General features: G+C 56.6%; 1 protein-coding gene across 1 annotated transcript; it reads left to right on the plus strand.

Moving 5' to 3' along the window:
- The first annotated feature begins 280 nt into the window (after nt 1–280).
- On the plus strand, nt 281–18012 carry GDF6 (growth differentiation factor 6). Its single transcript, XM_059672181.1, has 2 exons — nt 281–790; nt 14961–18012. The coding sequence occupies exons 1-2, from the start codon at nt 376–378 to the stop codon at nt 15941–15943; spliced, it is 1398 nt and encodes a 465-aa protein (XP_059528164.1). The 5' UTR covers nt 281–375; the 3' UTR covers nt 15944–18012.
- The last annotated feature ends 800 nt before the right edge of the window (nt 18013–18812 follow it).

The raw sequence follows: 18812 nt of genomic DNA on the forward strand, positions 1-18812 counted from the left end.
GGGGCGGCCGCGCCCTCCTTCCCCTGCCCGGCGACCCTGGCCCGCTCGGCGCGCTCCGCCCGGCAACCCCGAGCGCGTCCCGCAGGGGCGCTGCGTCTCCCTCGCACACCGCACGCCGCGGACCCTCTCCCCCACGCCTCCCCTCCGGCCGTACCACCCGGCCTCTCCTCCCACCCTCCGCCCCCCTCCCCTCCCCTCCCTCACCCTCTCCCCCCTCCAGCCTGGGGGCGGGAGGGGGCGTGGCAGGGCCGGGGTTGGTGTGGCTGGGACCCGGCTCCGCGCACTCGGAGTCCGCCCCGGGAGCCAGCCCGGCCGCTGTCCAGCCAGCCCGCGCCTCTCGCGCCCTGCGCCGCCGCCGCCTGCCACCCGCTCGCCATGGATACTCCCAGGGTTCTGCTCTCGGCCGTGTTCCTCATCAGTTTCCTGTGGGATTTGCCGGGTTTCCAGCAGGCTTCCATCTCCTCTTCCTCGTCCTCCGCCGACCTGGGCTCCGCCAAGGGAATGCGAAGCCGCCGCCAGGAAGGGAAGATGCCCCGGACGCCGCCCGAGAGTGCCACAGCCCGGGCGCCCCCGGAGCTGCAGGAGCCGCCACCGCGGGCGCAAGAGGAGCCCCAGGAGCCGCCGCGGGCGCAGGAACCTCCCGGCGGGAGCCCGCGCGTGGTGCCCCACGAGTACATGCTATCCATCTACAGGACCTACTCCATCGCGGAGAAGCTGGGCATCAACGCCAGTTTCTTCCAGTCTTCCAAGTCGGCTAACACGATCACTAGCTTTGTAGACAGGGGACTCGGTAAGTGGCCAAGAAGACGCCAGACGCCTCTCCCCGGGAGCCCCGAGGCCGGGGCGCGGCACGGGTGACCTCCCCTCCCGCTCTAGACACCTCTCCTTTCTTACACTGTTTCCCCAAAAGTCCGAGTAAGTTTCTGGATGCAGTTTTAATGACAGTTCGCAGCCTCCCTTCCTCCTTCCCCTTGTCTTTTGTAGAAAGCAGCGTGGTGGCCGCCCCTCTGGTGGCTGCTGGAGGAAGCGTGGAGGGCGGGAGGTGGCGGGCAAGCGACCTGAGCGGCAGAGGATCGCGGTGGGTCGGGACGGAACCGTGCCACGGGGTCGCGGGTTTCGGGAGGGGCGCCGTCCAAGGCCTGACCTGCGGCGGGGACCGCGCGGGCCCTGGGGCCCGAGTGCGCGTTGGGGCGCCCCGAGCTCCCGTCCGCTCCGGGACAAGCCGGCGGCAGCGAGTCCCGCGGGCGGAGGAGCGAGTCAGCGAGCCGTGTCAGCAGGGCCCTCTCCCCGCGGCTGCAGGGGTTCGGGGCTCGTCAGCCGGGTTGGAGCCGTGTGCCCTCGGGTTTTGTTTTGTTTTTTGTTGCTGCCGCAGGGCGCTTTTCCGATGCTCCGAGGCGTTTCTGCAGAGGCAGCAACTGGCAGGGGAGCCCGGGCAGGGGCAGGGGCAGGGGCAGGGGCAGGGGCAGGGCAGCTCGGATTGGGGTTTGTTGGCACTTAGTCCACATGGTGCTGGGTGTGCACATCCACCTCCCTCGGCCAGCCCACGCGACTCTGACGCTCCTACCAGGGCCGCAGTCCCTGGCCCTTTGCGGCGGGGGCGCCTGGCCGGGGGGGGGGGGGGTGCAGAAGCGCGCGCCCCCTCCTTGCCGCCGGTGCTGGTGCTGGACTGCAGAGTGGGGATGCCTGCGAGAGAACCTCGAGCTCCCCCTGGTCCCAGAACTTGGAGGGGGATCTACAGGCGCCAGAACTCAGCTCCTAAAGAGGAGAGAGAATAACGTGGATGGAGACTGGGAAGGAAGGGAGGAAAGGAAAGGAAAGGAAGGGGAAACGGGGAGGGAGGCGAGGGGAAGAAGGAAGGAGCTAAAGGAGATGCAGGCTGTTATCTGCTCCGTTATCCTGCCCGGCTTTAGCTCCGCGCATGGACCCTCCCCGACTCCCACTGCTGGCCAGTGAAAGTGGGGGGCCCCGGGGACCTGCGATCGCCGGGGTTCGGGCGGAGGGGGCTGCGCTGCCCGGGCTGCCTGGGGTGCCCGCATGTCCTCGGGGCTTTTTCAGAGCCGGCCAACGGCTCTGGGCTTCCCGGGCTCCCGACCTCAGGCTCCTCGCCGGCCGTCGTGTTCCTTTGGAGCCGGGTCCTGGCCGTGCGAGAGCCGCCGCTGCAGCCCAGCCGGAGGCCAGCGAACGCCGGGCGTTCTATGGTGATCGCAGGGCTACCAGCGGCACAATTGCGCACACCCCTGGCCGGAACCGGGTCCCCGGCCACCGTACCACCAGCCAACTGCCCCCTCCACTCGCACCTCTGCTTCCGTCCCCCTCCCTCCCGATCTCCCGTTGATCCTCCGCCTTTTCTGCCGCCCTCGTCGGAGGAGCGGGGAGAACATCGCTCCAGAGGCCTTTCCCCCGGGAAGAAATCCCCGAGGCCCCGCGGGCGGGCGCGCCTTCTCCCCCACTAAGGAAGGCTCCCAGCAGCGCCGCCCCTCCCCCAAGCGGCACCCCTCGCCAGGGAGTTTGGCGGGTGACCAGGGGACTCCGCAGGGGGGTCGGAGGTGTCTGTCAGGGGTCTCTGGGGCTCTAGGTCCGGGTCAGACGCGGGCTGGCTTCACCCTTGCCTCCGCCGCAGCCCCTCCCGGGGCGCCGCGTTGGGAGCCCCGGGCTCCGGAGCCGGGGGAGGGCCTGGCCGCGCGCCCAGGCCGAGGCTGGGGAGGGGGGTGGGGGGGTCTCAGTTTCCCAGCCGAGGTCTCCGGGCTCGCTGGCCCGGGACGCAGCCGTCCGGCTCCAGCTCGGGAATGCCGCGGAGAGCCGAGGCGGCGCGGTCCCCGGCAGGAGGAGGCGCGGCTGGGGCGCCTGGACTGCAGTTTCCAATGCGCGGTCCTCTCCACGCCCGCGGGTCCCCAGGACCCGCGAAGAAAGGCGGGCAGTTGACGGGGAAGGCCCTGGGGGCGGCCGCACGCCGCGCGGGGGCCGAGGCTGGAGGGGGCGCTCGGAGGAGGGGCGCGTCGCGGGCTGCGGCCCCAGCTCGATCAAGGGCAAGCCTCACTTTCCCTCTCACTGATTTTGATTTGATGTGTCACCGGCGGTGACCTCGGGCCGGACCTTCCGGGGCTTGCTTAGCATCGGGCCCCTGATTGGCGTGTTTCCACTCAGCGATCTAATTGAGGGTTCATGTCATAACACATCAAACGGTGTCTAGTCTCCCGTGATGGAAGGGACCCGCCGGCCGCGCATCCCGGGCCCCTGGCCGGGACTTCCGCCCCTCCCACGTGGGGACTCTGCGCCGCGCCAAACCCGCCAACGTCCCCGCCCCCACCCCGTGGGCCGCGGGGCCTGGCCGCCGTCCTGGAGGATGTTTAAATCGCCCTCGGCTGCGGCGGGCCGGGCTGCGAGGAGCAGGGGTCGGTCAGGGGGAGGAGCAAAGCCAATGGCAGGAATCCCGAAGCCGGCGCGCCGGGCGCAAGGCGAGCGCTGCTGATTCACGTGCAGCGCTGGCAAAAAAGCTCCCCTCACCCGGAACCCGGAGCCCCAGACGGTCCACCTGAAGCTTGCGAGTAAGAGCGGAAGAGCAGGGATGAACGCCTTCCAGAGTGAATGAAGAGCGTTTGGGGTCTATTCAGAGAGCAAGACTTGTTCTACCTCCCCCATGCCGCCCTCCCTTCCCCTGAGCCCCCAGGAGAACTTAATGCACTTGAAAAAACTTAATATGTCCTCCCCTTTCGATTTGCTATGCACACATCTAGGGGTAATAATAGCAACCAAGATGTTCTGAGCATTTGCTGTGTACCAAGTATTAGGCGAAACCCTGTCACATGAGTTACATTTTATTCCATTCTAACCACCATCTCCAGGAACGTGGCACAATCACTGTTTTACGGGTGAATTAAGGAAGACAGGGAACCGCTAGTGAGAGGTGAAGCTCATCTCTGGTTCTAGACCCTTATGCTTGCCTAGGGCACTGCACAGGGGTGGGGAGGTTTCTAAAAGACTGTGGCCAGAAGCACAACAATGGACAGATCTACCGTGGGCTCTTAAGATCCAGCCAGCAGTTGGAGCGGAACTTTGGATTGAAGGGTCTGCCTTGTTTCCTCTGTATATCCCTTGTGCAGGGCACAAACTGTGTGATCCCTGACGTTTTAAAATGCCTTCACATTGTTCTTTTTAAATTATTTTGAATCTATAAAGATGATAAAGTGTGTGTGCATGTGTGTGTGTGGGTAGAGTCATAGGATCAGAATGGACCAGGCTGGATAGAGAGAAGTTACAGTTAGAGCACGATATAACTTAGTACAAGCCTGGATCCCCGAACTCGAGGGCCTGGGAAAGTCTGACAACTAGAACTTCTATGAATTCAACGTGACTGGAGAGAGAGAAGGGAGAGAAACAAAACTGGACATTCCGTTTATGTAGTGAGAAGTGCCACACAATTCCAACAAGGGGGCCAAACACACTTCCCAAGGATGAGGACACCAACACGAGGCTAAGACTATGACTGCGACTTAGGTTTCCAGGTGATTTTGAAAGAACACGCTTTAGAAGTCTTGTTGGTTGTTGTCACGACAGTGCGCTCAAAAAGGAGGCAGTAGGGAACAGATCAAACCCAAAACGAGATCGGAGGAGCATCCTTGGAGAACTCGACAGCCTAGGCGTGAATCTCAGGAGAGTGTGAAGCTGATTGTTTGCTGGCTTCTTGGTTTACCTTCTGGGCCGTGATTCTCTGGGGGCAGGGCCGGCCGCTGCAGGGTCGCCGTGCTGCGGGGAGGAGTTCCCTCACGGTTGAGGTTCGCCTGGGACAGCAAGTTTATGCAAAACAGCGCATTAACAGCGAATTTCTGGGTGGACCTGGGCCGCAGAGCGCTTTTGTAATCCGCGCAGCAGCGCTTGTGCCCGGACCCTGTTGTCGTTGGCAAACGGAAAATGAAATATAAGCGGGGAAGTATTTTAATGGGGACGGAGGGAATTCACAACTGTTAATTATTTGGTGACCTTGTATTCGATTTGTTTGAGTCCCTTATAAAAACACTAATGCAGACCAGACGGCCAAGCGAGGAAGCCGGCAGAAGGTTCCAATCTAGGCTTTTATTTCCCCGGAAAGAGGGAACGGCTTTGGTAAAGGGTTGCTGAGCGTCCGAGTGTGTGCGTGTCTGTGCGCGCGCCCGCGGGGTGTGCGTTTCCCAGCAGGTTCAGGACTCTCCTCCAGCCGGGGGAACCGCAAAGTCCTGGAAAAAGTCCGGGGGTCAGGGAAGGAAGTCTTAAACCACAAGTTTGTTCTGAACTTCTGGTTGGAATAATTAAAACACGAAGGCCCCAACCAAACCCGTAGCTATTGATTGGCTTGTGGCTCAACATCAGTTATTGTCACGCGCATCCCTAAGGCCTTGAGGACTCCTTAGGCGACCCCAACGAGGCCCGCCTTTAGCCAGAAGCCAGGGACACCTATGACCTCTGCAGCCAGAACGCAAGCTGGCGCGGGAGTTCTGGGCGACCTTCCTGAACCGGAGAGGCTAATCCCACGACAAGGAGCGTGTCCCCCGCGCGGGCTGCTCCCTGGCCGGGGGAGTTTGCTCCCTAGAGTTGTGTCATTTCTGCACACTTTAAAACAAAATGACCTAAGCCTCAGCCCATGACAGGCCGTGGGAATGCCTTTCCAGAACACCGAACCCAGAAATGAAAGCCCCTCTAGGGGACAGGAGAGGGTGCGTGCGGTCAGGACCCCGGGGGACGTGGGGCGTTGCATTGGCAGAGGCCCTAGCGCACCCCTTTTTTCTCCAGCCGGAGTTCTCGGGGTTCTGGTGGTGGCACGCCTCTTTGATGTTGGCGATGTCTTGCTGGAGCGGCGGGGGGAGGGAGAGGGACCAGGACGGGCAGAGGAGGACAAGAGGGTTCGGTAGAAATAGGGCAGAGCGAGGACTTTTGTTTCCCCCCAGGACTGCCGCGTGCATCCGACGGCCTGGAGCGAATCAGCCATCACGCTGGGGCTCTGAGTGGAGTGAAGGGCGTTCGTTCGATAATCCCTCGCGCGCGTCCAGTAACGCTGCTCAAGCGATGCGCTCTGGACCCGAAGGAGGGATCCGAGCCGAGGCCGTGAGGTGCGGAGAGCGGGAATTTGGATCCGCCGGGCCATTTCGTTGCTGGCTTCTACCGCCTCCTTCCCCACCGTCTAAAGCCCCAGCTGTTTATTTTTTAAGTTCGATGCTGGTTACATGGTACCTCCTGTTTACAGGAATTGAATAGGTCCTCTTCCCCTAATGGGTCCCAGAGTTGCTGTGTTCTGCCTTCCCGACAGTCCATTAGCGACGCTGGGGGCCGGGGGTTGGGAGCGCGTGGGGTGCCGGGCGGCGGCGCTGGGAGGGGGCGCAGCGCTGCGGTGGGTTGAGTTGCAGGAGCTGCGCGCCGCGCACGGAGTGGCCCCGCCGCCGGGGGGCGGGGCGCGGTTTAGGGGCAGGACTGGGTGCGAGCGCGAGAAGGGGGCGGGGGAGGGGAGTCGGGCAGACCTCTGGCCCGGGCTGGCTGGGTTTAGCTTCAGGAGCCCAGCAGAAAGGGGGCGGGGGGCAGGGGCAGCGCAGAGGGCTGGCTTTGGGGGTGATGGTGGCGGTGATGGTGTGCGCATCCCTTCCTACGTCCAGTAGGAACCAAAGCGAATCGGCGAGGCCCGCTTTGCAAATCTGGCTTCCAAGCACGTTGGTCCAGCCCCCGCCCCACTTCCCAGTCCACTGCCGCTTCCACACCCCGCGGGGTCCGTATTGAAGGGTGCTAGGCCCTGGCCCAAGCCGCCACCACGAATCTCGTTTTGCTACAACGTCATCTAGGGAGTCCCCCCACGTGGAGCGGCGTGGGGGGAGCTCTTCTGCGGAAGCTGCGCCCAGCCTCCCACTGGGAGGAACGCGTCGTGGGAGAGTTTTCTCCTGCGGAGAACCCCTGGGCGCCGGGGTGTGTGTGTGTGGGGGGCGGGGTCCCGTGTCTTCCTACAACAGCCCATGTGAACCCCTCCCCGCACCTGCAACCTCTGAACTGGTGGGAGAGGGGAAAACACTCACCCTTTTCTTCTACTTTTGACCTTGAAGCTCGAAAGTCAAAAGGCCCAAACGCGTTCCTGCCCAAGCCTTGCTTTTACTATGGTCGCGGGCGACTTTCTCCTCCTGAGTTCTCGCCCCTTACCCCCATCCAACCTCCCCCCTCGCCCTTTCCTGGGCCTGAGGCGCTCTCCTGGGCCCCGGGGAGGGGGCGCCCCGTTACTTGATGGTGCTTGGAGGGCGGCCCCTGGCAAATCAACCCGGTCTTGGCACCGCACCCGCGAAGGGCAGCGACCTTCAGGGGACACCAGGAACGTGTGGGGACCATACTGTTTGGGACACCTCTAAAGTGATGTCAAGTTAAGATCTGAGCTGCTGTGGTGGGTTGCGGGGTTAGCGTGGACCCCGGTACACCTTGTGAAGTGTCCCGGATCTCAGGGTTGCCTCTCGGTTCTTGGGTCCCTCTCAGAGCGCACAGCCACGAAGGTTTGCACCCAGTGCATGGACACGGCCTTATCAACGAATCCGTGTCCTTCTAGAGGCGAAAGAAGCCGCCTGCAGTGCGTGTGGACTCCTGCTGGGCGGGCCCAGGTCTCCCGCACACTCAGCTTCACTGCGTCGGAGGCCGAGGCTCCCAGGGCCTGGGAGTTCCGCTTCGCGTCCGGTGGAAGTCGGGGTTCGCCTCCCCTCCCGCTCCCAGCCTCACTCACGGGCCTCGCGCTGGGGCTGCTCACCTGGCTCACACCGGTTTCCCTGCAGGACCCAGGCAGCCCACCAGGCCCGCGTTATCCCGTGGGGCTTGCAAGGCCCAGGCCCCTCCTGGAAGGAGAGTGGGGAGAGGCGCGGAGAGGGGGTGGGCAAGCCCCTCCGAGACTGTGGAGGACTCACGTCGGGCTTTGAAAGGAGGAAGAAGCTGAAAAATGCAGGGCAATCTATTGCGGGGAAGACTCGGGGAGCTGAGAGACCCGGAGAAGAGCTGGGCTGATGAGTGTGTGCAGCTAGGAGGCACTCACCCTTTTAGACCCACCAACTGGAACTTTGGGGTGACTCACAGGGCTGGCCTGGAGGTGCTGCAGTACAAGGGGTCATTCGTTGCTGCAACCCCACTCTCCCCTCCAACAGGTGCCTGGCTTTTGCAGAGTGAAGAAGACGGGAACATTGCCCCCAGTCCCACCCAGACACGGACAGGCCATACCTCACACAAGGGCACTAAAAGGGGGAGTAGGAGGAGGGTCAAGGAGACTAACCCCCAGGTCTCTTAGGTCTGCCAGGCTCAGCCAGGACGCTACAAGGGTTAGCATCTGGGCTAGCACTGGCCCTGATCCCACAGAGGAGGGCACCTGTCAGCAGGTCCCTGCCCTTGCCGAGGTTCAGGCTGGAGGTCAGGTGTTCACCTGGCATTGTGGGTGGGACCTGGGTGGTGGATACGGCATGGGCGGACTGGAAAGGATCAAGGTGATGGGGGTGAGGCCTTGCCCTTCTCTGGAACTTAGATGAGCCAGAAATGGAAGCTTCTGCTTCTCTCTTTGTCCCTCTCATCCAGCCCCTTTCTTCCACTCACTCCTGGAAATCCTCTGGCTATAACTGACCTCAATATGGCCAAGAGGAGACGAGGTGCATGCGTCTTCTCCTGCTTGGATGAGGGTAGCTGTAGTCATACTGGCTGCCTTCATTGGGAGCTCCCTGTGTCATGCACTGCCCTGGGTGCTTTGGCCCTGACCTTGGCAATGACTGCGTAGAGTAGGGGTGGTTCTCTCACCTTACAGTTAAGGCATGTGAGAGTCGGAGCGATTATGTGACTCACCCAAGGCCACCCAGCCAGTTACTCCTAGACTCCAGGTTCCTGTGCTCATTCCCCTGTTGTTAGAAGTAGCTAATACTTGCATATGTCATCAGATATCTTTCCTGCTCCTTATCTCATTTTCCAACTATTCTTTAGTGACTGTGAGCTCATGTTATCATCCTCGTTTTGTAGACAAGAAAATTAAGTTTCCTTGTAAATTCTCTGTCCAAAGTCCAATTGTTCGCATCCCGTCCGTTCTGCTGATTAGAAAGTGAGTGACTTGTGGAGACCACGGACCGGCAGCAAGAAAGAGCTGGAACCTTCTCAGGGGTGCTACCAGGCACAGAGATCAAGGCTGGGATGTCCAGGGCAGAGGCGTAGACTATCTTACTATCTGGAAAAAGTTACTTATAAGCTCTGTTTTAGTTTTCTGAACCATCATACGGGCATCATGGTGATACTTTTTTCCATAGGCCGTTTTGAGGCTTACATGAGTCTGTAAGTTAAGAATTGAGATTGTGCCAGCACATAGTAAATACCACATGAGTGTTCGCTGTTATGATTACTGTGCTGGGTGGTCAAGCCAGAGCACCCGGGAGAGGCCGACTTGTGTGGACTCCCCATTGAGGCTGAGCCTCTGTGAGGATGCTTAGCAGCTCAGCAGTTTGCAAGGCTCAGATCTCAGCTGAGGCCCTACTCAGGGCAAGCGTACAGAGGAGAGGGGAATTGCTGGAGCATCCAGAGAGGCCGCTTTTATACAGGACTTACTGGGCAAGCGGGCTTGTGGAAGGCAGAGGGCTGGTGGCTCATCTTGTTCTCACTCAGTACACCTGACTCTGTTTCCAACTTGTGTGGACTGTGGCATCTCAGGGCAGTGCTAACGCTGAGGGGCCTGAGGAAGAAGTGACTCCAAACCCAGCCATGAATTCCCTGTTTAAAACAAAAAAATTTCCTGGGGGACTCCAGCCCACCTAGTGTTGATGACATTGATGATGAACGGGACACATTACCTCCCTCCCTTTTTGCTTCCAGCCCTATCGGAACTCGGGGAGAGGGGCACAGCTGAGGGCTGAAGGTGGGGGTTGGAACTAGGACCTTCAGATCCTGCCCCTCACTAGATGCAGGAGAGTGGACAAGTTAAGACACCTCCTGGAGCCCCAGTTTCCTCACCAATACGTGAGTCTAGCTGTAGGATGGACCTTGGACACTCGAGGGGAGGATTCAGGGACAGAGGCCATCAAAGCCCTGAGCACGTGCCTGGGACAAAGGCCCCATAAGCTTCATTGCTGCCTGCTGGCTCAAGAGAGGGGTGAGGGAGGGGCTTAGCTTCAAAGACTTCTGGAGTTTCCTGATGATGGTGATTATCCTCCTGCCCCCTTCACCTAGGGGAGCTGGGGTGGGAAAGCAGGGTCTGTGCTTTGGGAGGACGTGGGCAGGCGGGATGGCTGGAGGAGGCGGGTGGGAGCAGACCAGTCTAGGTCACCAAGAGCCAGACGTGCGCAGGAACGTTGGGGAAGCAGAGTCTGTGCCAGAAGGGCCCTGGGTTTTGGGAGAGATGGAGCCGCCGGCGCACCCTGGGGCCAGTGAGTGACAAAATCCAACTAGGCTCTTACAAGGGATCTCAAGCTTTTCTCAGAGATGTCTTGGAAAAAATTCAGTGGGCCCTTTCTGCCTGAGCCCAAACGAAATGGCAGATTTTCGGAAACCCTCCAGGGTGGTCCAGGGCAGCCTCTGGCAGCGGGAGGAACCCGGGTGGACGAGGCGCGTTTCCCACCCTGCTGCTTATCCCTAGGCCCCGAGGCCACCCTCCAGGGGCTCAGGTTCCCAGGGGGTCTGGTTTTGGGCGTCTTGGGCCTCCTTTTCTATCTAGTCTCTCTTTGCTTCTCTCGGTTCCTTCAGCCCCATACTGTGACCCTGCACAGATGCCGTTGCCTTTCTAAGCCAGTTTCCCCATCTGAAGTGGGAGCAATAGTCCCTACCTTGCAAGTGACCAGCTCTTTGCTTCCTGTTTAGTTATTTGCTTTCCTTTTTTATTTTCTATCAATTCCACACCAGATGTGCATGTTTGAGGTGTCCTGTGCCTTTTACCAACTTGCTCTCAACTCACAAAAGGCTGACCTCTTTATGAAGGATTTTCCCCAAATATGCAGGTGGATTGCTCCCTTCCCTCCCCTCCCAACCCCTCCCCTCCCTCTTTTTCCTCTACCACCCACCAGGGAAAGTTGATAAGCCCAAATCCAGCCATTATAACTTAAAAGGTCTACATGTCTAATACTCATCAACACCGAGTTAACTGGGGTCTGAGCCAAGCTGTAACAAACCAGGCGGATGCAAATGAAAAGCAAAAATAAAAACAAAAGAATTCCATGATGCATTCCTGATCAATTTTATTTAAAGGCCTAAAGTAAATGAGTCACTTCCAGGATGTAAGAAGGTGTCACAAACAGATTGTGAAAGGAAAAGCCCAATGTTTCCCAATGTCAAGGGCCTGGGAGAGAGGGTCCTTTGATAACATCAGCCCTGAGTTACACAGAACCTAATGGGAAAGGAGGCTTTGTGAAAAGGAGTGTGAAGGGCCAGCTTCCCACCCACAGGTGGCCATGGCAGCAGAACCAGGCCTTGTGATGCCCGGTCAGTAGGCAAAGTGTCTGCAGGGTCACAGCGGACAGGCCGACGGCGGTGTGTGCACTCTCCAGGTCAGATGCCTCCTCTGGGCTATTTCTGTGATGCACGGGTCAGAGCAGGTCCAGACAGGCGGGGAATGCGGTCTGCAGGGGAGCTGCACGGAGCAGCCACCTTCTTGGACCCTCTGTGTAGGGGTTAGAGCTTCTGGAGACCCAGTGAGAGAATGGGGGGGGGATGAAAGAGTAAAAAAAATGTGAGGGTGGCTGGGGGCAGAGGGTCGGGGGCACAGGCAGGGGCTGGGGCAAGACGGTGACTTGGTTCTGGAGTACCCCCTTTGATCCTGCTCTGGGCCTGGGCTTTAGAGAGCCCTATTTTGTCTATTTCCAATGGTGCCCCCCCCAAAAGGCGGGGAATCCGAAGAGCCAAGGAACATACTCATCTGGATTCGTTTTTATTTTTTTTAAAGATTAGTTGTTCTTAAAGTGGATTCCCCAACCAGCAGAATAGCATCATCTGAAATGCAAATTCTGAGCCTACCACAAACCTCTTGTGCTCAAGAGAATTTACATTTTTAGCAACTTCCTGTGTGATACTAAGGGTGCAGCTGGAGGGTTCCCAGCAGAGTTAGGATTTGTTTGCTTGTTATCTATAAATTTAGTGGGTTGAGAGCTACTACTCTATAGTGATACTCCAGCCACAGAGTTCTTGCCCAAATAGCATGAGCCCACCTCCATGGCCTGGAGAGCTTCTCCATCAGACCTGTCCTCATAAGAGTGTATCACAGCTCCAATGTGTGCACCTGTAGCCTGGGAGCTTGGACCTGTGGGTGCGGGTGCCCACATGCAGGGGAAGTCCGTCAGACCATGGAAAGGAGCTGGCATGGGAGGAGCAGGAGCAGGATGCAGGCGGGAGCCCTCATCTGTACTCTTTCCCATGCCCCGGAAAGACTGCCCCTGGTTGCAGAATCTCTCTCTGTAGATACTTTCTCCTCTCTGTAGATACTTTCTCCTGTTTTGACCACTCCCGCGGACCAGAGAAATGCAGGCTAGCCATTGATCAGTCCACACTTAAAAAAAAAAATGCAAACAGAAGCAGGCTGATCTCTCCATATTGCACTAGAGAGAAATAAATCATCCTTCTTACCTGCCTAACGTTCTCCGGTCATTGACAAACTCTCCTAAGAATTATGTCAGCGGACGTGGCTTTTATCCTAGCAAGCCCTGCAAATACAGTTTGGATTATATCACATCCCTTATGCCCTGGCAACTACTGGTTGCTTTGAGATCCTTGTACCTGGACTATAATGGGGAGGCAATGGGGCAATGAGGTTTAGGGGCTAAATCAAGCATGTCAGACTCAAAGGCTAAGAATGGCCAAATAAACGAGGCATTCGACCCCCCGGAGCTGCGAGTTTGACATGTTTGGACTAAATGTTTACACTGTGGAATGAAATAGACCTAGGGTTGGATTTCAACCTCACCACTGACTACTAGTTCTCAGACTTTGGTAATGAACTTAATGTCTCCAAGCCTTGAGTTTCCCATCTGTAGAATGGGAACTGTTCTGTGCTTGCGGATAAAGTAAGGGTGAAAAACGTGTCAGCCAGCCCCCAGAACATTTAGCTGGTGCAGGAAGTGTCTTAGGTCTGTCCCTCTCACCACATCCTTGGTTTGGGGAGAAATATGAGAGGCAGTAAAGTGAAGCCTGCGGCCATAGGTCCAGAGATCTGGGTGGTGGCTGAGCATCGTCAGACACGGGTTTCTTTAAAGGAGGAGAAGAAAGTGTGCTGAATTCCCACTGATTTTCATGTGACCCTGGTATTTTTGAAGGTCTTGGCTTCTATAAATCAGCTGCCTCCAGGAGCGTTTCCCTTTTCACCTCTTAACCCTTCCCGCCACTCCCCTCAGGTCCGGACTTGTGTATGAGAGTGAGGACTGGGTGTGGCTGAGGCTCCAGACCTGGTGCCCCGGAGCCACATCTGGACTGGCAGTGAGGGTCCAACCGGGGACCCAGTGACACTTACTATTGAAATTGACCCACATTTTACTGGCTTCTGGGGAAAGCTGGGGGCTTTGGGGATTTTTGTATTTGCTGGGTTGTAAATATTTTATGAGAAGGCAGCCCAGAAAAATCTGGTTAGCTTTCTGCCTTGCACATTGAAGTGGGGCTGGCTTTATAGACAAATGTGTCAAAAAAAAAAAAAAGTCCAGTTTTGTCTTCATCCTAAAGAATTCACTTGGGATTTTAAAAGCCTGTTATTCCCTCACACACCCCCACCCCCACGCCACATACCCTAAATTTTTATTTCTCACCTGTAACCAAAAGATTTATCTTCAGGGTTACTTGAAAAGTAAGAAGATTTCAGGTTGTGTGGGTGGAGGAGGGGAGAAGGTCAGTGTGTGTGTGTGTGTGTGTGTGTGTGTGTGTGTATTTTTGGCTGTGGTTTTCTCCTTCCAGAAATGTCCATTAGGATCTTCTGAATGGATAGATGCCTGGTGTTTGTGTTTCTTCATTTGCTACCCCCCTCCCACCCCCTCACCCGGCAGCAAATGAAAAACGACTTCAGAAAACCTCATTGCTCTTGTGTGTGTGTGTGTGTGTGTGTGTGTGTGTGTGTTTAATGGTGAATTTAAGAGAGAAAGACAGAAATCACTTAACTCTTTATTCTGTGTGCTTGGTAGTGGATCAAATGCTTCAGCAAAACTGCCTGATGAGCAGCAACTCCCCCACCCCCAGACCACAGTGGGTCTAAGCTAGGACTGCACCTTTAAATAATACTGGAGCTGTTAAAAAAGCGAACAACAACAAATCCCCCAACAAGACCCAATACCCAGGCCCAGTCCTCAGACATTGATTCAGTTGTCTGAAGCAAACCAGGCAGCTGGTAATTTTTAGGTTCTAGACTATAGATGATCATATCGGGCAGCCAGCTTGAGAATGACTATTCTAGAAGTTTCTCACTCCTTGGCCTGCATATACACTAGGTCAGGCACGGCTCTACGTGCTGTAATGAGCAAGATGGACTGGGCAGGGTCCCAGCTCCCACGGGAGGCGCGGTGCTGGGGGAAAAGACCATTAAGGAGAAATATTAACCAGGTCATCCGAGATAGTACTTAGTGTAGGAAGATAACGGCGTCCTGCCCTGATGGAGACGGAGGGAAGGCGCTTTAGATCCAGGTGGTCCGGAATGGCCTCTCGGAGGAGGTGACGTTTACACGGAGACATGAGCGATGACCCGGCGCCCGCGGAGAGGAGATCTGGGGGGAAGTGCGCCCCAGGTTCACAACCACAAAGGGCGCATTCGTGGTTGCTTGCCAGCTCCTGGAGGGGGGGAAACGCGAGAGGCCGCGGCCGCTCTCCAGCAGCCACCGACGTCCTCCCGGGGTGCCTGGGAGGAGGGGGCCCGCCCCGTGCGCCCGGCCCCAGCCCGGGTGGTCAGGCCCGCGCCTGGCCCCGCTGCCCGCCCTTCCCTCCCGGGGGCAGCCGCCGAGCACCGGGCTGATCTCCCCCTTAAGTGAAACTGACGGTAATTATTTTTTATCTCGCAGACGATCTCCCGCACACCGCTCTCCGGAGACAGAAGTATTTGTTTGATGTGTCCACGCTCTCAGACAAAGAAGAGCTGGTGGGCGCGGAGCTGCGGCTCTTTCGCCAGGCGCCCGCGGAGCCCTGGGGGCCGCCCGCCGGGCCGCTGCGAGTGCAGCTCTTCCCCTGCCTGTCGCCCCGGCTGCTGGACGCGCGGACCCTGGACCCGCAGGGGGCGCCGCGGGCCGGCTGGGAAGTCTTCGACGTGTGGCAGGGCCTGCGCCACCAGCCCGGGAAGCAGCTGTGCCTGGAGCTGCGGGCCGCGGGGGACGAGCCGGACGCCGCCGGGGAGGCCGAGGCGCACGCACCGCCGGGGCCCCAGCGGCCGCCGCCCCCGGACCTGCGGAGTCTGGGCTTCGGCCGGAGGAGGCGGCCCCCCCAGGAGCGCGCCCTGCTCGTTGTGTTCACCCGATCGCAGCGCAAGAACCTGTTCGCCGAGATGCGCGAGCAGCAGCTGGACTCGGCCGAGGCGGCGGGGCCCCCGGGCGCGGGATCGTGGCCGCCGCCGCCGCCGCCGTCGGGCGCCCCGGACGCGGACGCCGTCGGGCCTTGGCTGGCCTCGCCCGGCCGGCGGCGGCGGCGCACGGCCTTCGCCAGCCGCCACGGCAAGCGGCACGGCAAGAAGTCGAGGCTGCGCTGCAGCAAGAAGCCGCTGCACGTGAACTTCAAAGAGCTGGGCTGGGACGACTGGATTATCGCGCCCCTGGAGTACGAGGCCTACCACTGCGAGGGCGTGTGCGACTTCCCGCTGCGCTCGCACCTGGAGCCCACCAACCACGCCATCATCCAGACGCTGATGAACTCCATGGACCCCGGCTCCACGCCGCCCAGCTGCTGCGTGCCCACCAAATTGACTCCCATCAGCATCCTGTACATCGACGCGGGCAATAACGTGGTCTACAAGCAGTACGAAGACATGGTGGTGGAGTCGTGCGGCTGCAGGTAGCGGCGCCGGTCCCGCCGCCGTGCCCGTGACCGCTGGGGAGGCCTGACCGCAGCGTCGGGAGAGGAGCTGGCCTGGGAGGCAGAGGGGAGGGAGCAGCAGCCTGGACATGCAGCCGCCGGAGGGGCGAGGGGGGAGCCCGGCCTTCCCGGAACCTTTCACCTGCCAGCCCAGAGGGAGAGGCGCGTTTTCACACCCCGCCTGGCCGCCCCGGGAAAAACAAGCCAAGGACGATGGATGTCTGTCTGTCGGTTTTTGTTTTTTTGTTTTCATCTTTGTGATTGTGGCTTTGGATTTCCTGGGGTGTCTCACAGGGTTTGGTAGGAGGTGGGGGAGGGGAGACATGTACCTGTTTCTCAACTGCTTCGTGGATTGGAGAGAGAGAGAGAGAGAGAGAGAGAGAGAGAGAGAGAGAGAGAGAGAGAGAGAGAGAGAGAGAATAAGAAGAGAAACAGAGTGTGGGAGGGAGAATCACCTCTGACCACATCTTGGCTTGATTGTTTTCTTCCTGGGTAAGGAAGGGGTGTCTTCCCGCCACGTCCTGGCCCAGGCCCCCGTGGCCTCCCACACAGAACGTGTTAAAGTAGAGGAATTGGCACCAGGAATAGGGAAGCCCGAGAAAGGCCTTAGAGGAGCACAGAGAGCGGAGGGCCTTTTTCATGGGGCACTCGGCTCTGCCCTGGCCTCCCCCGGCAAAGGGAACTGGCAACCTGCATCTCACTCCAGGGGCGCAGGTCACACTGCCTTTACAGTTGCCTTTCCTGGTGGGGAAAGGGGAGCTGGTATGGATGGAATGACAGGAATGAGTCCGAGTGGAACCCCCTGAGGATAGTGAGAAACCACAAGGCCTGCCTGGGACGCCTGACACTCAGGTGCATGAGCCCTGGCTGGAGGTAACCTAGGACAAGCCCCTCCTGGGGTCAGTTTCTAATTGATTTCTTTGAACAGAATTTGCCAAAATTCAGACATCTGCTTTTAAGGGGAAGGCAATTTCCCAGTTAAACAAACAAACAAACAAACAAACAAACAAACAAACAAAAAATGGGTAGGGGTGGGGAACTATATAGCTAAGGGAAGAGGTGCAGAGGGAAAAGGACCCCAGAAACAAAAGGGTGAGGTGGTGGGTCCCCAAGGAGGAGGATGGGGAGAAGGGGCAGGCCGGGAGCAGAGAAGGGAAGGATGAAAGGGGATGCGAGTCCCTGTCTCCCAAGTTTCTTTAAAATCTGTGTTTCTTCCTCTCCGTCTGTGACATTCCTGAAAGATTACCAGCCAGCAATAGCCCAGGGCTCCCCTCCAAAGAATTGTTTCAGATTGTAATTACCAGTTAGGCAATGTTTTTAAAGCTTTGTAATGAGAAACTGTGAAAAGAGCAAAGTGTTACATTGAGCTTGGGGTGGGAGATGGGAGACCTGGCAGTGAGGAAGGAGGCAGGGGGTGGAATTCATCTCCAGGAAGGAAGCAGGAGGGAGCACAGAGCAATTGAAACGCCGGCTCCCAGATCGTCAAAAACATGAACTTTCCCCAGCCTGCACCAGTATTATTTTCAAACATCGCCCATAAGTAGGCCCTTTGAAAAGTTTGCTTCCTCCTCGTTGTTGACCATGAAATGGTTTAAGCAAGGGAACTCACACCAATCATTACAAACGTTTTGTTTTTCCAAAGTGGTTTTGCTCTCTCTGGATCTAAACCTGTTGCTTGTTTGGTTCAGAGAACTACATGTCAAAGAAAGGGTGAGAATGATAGTAAATGCTAATATAAAATGCTGAGAGGAGAAAAAAGAAAAGAGTTGGCCAGGAGAAATAATTTAAAATGCACATTTGCTTTGGATGCACTGTTGTTCTGTTAAAGACTGTATATATTTGTTTATTTAAGGTGACTGGAAATGCAAAGAGGAAATGGACAGCATGCAATTCATCTTAATGTACAAAACGTTATATGCACTCAAATGTTATAATTTCTAATATTTTTAAAGTTTATATTCGAGTTGTACAAAGTTAAACATTAATCAGATATTTCATTCTTTCTTAATGTTATCATTTTCTTAAATATTATTACAAAAAATTTTAAGTCTGTCTAATGGAGAGTTTTTTTTTTTTTAACTGTCTACCTCACTATAATACAAGTATTTACAATACTAAATTTACCAGAGGTCAATTTAATATTCAAAACATTTTTTACAGTATACTTTTCCTGGGTGATACTCAATCTAATACTGTATAATTAAACTCATTTTCCCCCTTAAAAACTCAGCCTGGTTTATATGAATCTACTTAGAAAAATGACTTTGTCAAGGAATAGTTGTCAGTGGTATTTTGTTCCAGTATGAGACTGAACGTCTGTTACTTTAAAAGCCATAATTTAGGGAATGACACTTTTGCTTCATAACTCTTCCATAACTCTCTTTTCACGAAATTTTCATTCACCAAATCCCTCTCAGCTATTAGAACAGTGTTTATAGGCCTTTGCCCCATTTCAGCATCTCAAGAGCCCACATAGGAATTAGATTATTTCTTGGTTTCTTTAATGTTGAAAAAAGAAAGCTGTAAATTACCTAGGCCAACCAAGATGTCGGTAATTACTATTTACACTTATGGCCCATTGGAAGCAGAAGATATGAAATGTTTTTCTTTTTGTTCACTTGCTGTAAATCAGGGAACCCATGTACAAGTGTAAGTCCAAGTGCTTGCCACATGATGGAAATACTGTTGCCCATGCATTATCTCATTTAAACCCTCCAGAAACCCAATGAGGTAGGCGTTATGATAATTCCCACTTTACAGATGAGGAAATAGGTGCAGGGTTTAATTAACCGGCCATGGTCATCCAGCCAGGAAGTAGTAGCTAAGATTTTAACCTAGTTCTTTCACACCCT

Source organism: Myotis daubentonii, chromosome 17, assembly GCF_963259705.1.
Source record: "Myotis daubentonii chromosome 17, mMyoDau2.1, whole genome shotgun sequence".
Lineage (NCBI taxonomy): Eukaryota > Metazoa > Chordata > Mammalia > Chiroptera > Vespertilionidae > Myotis > Myotis daubentonii.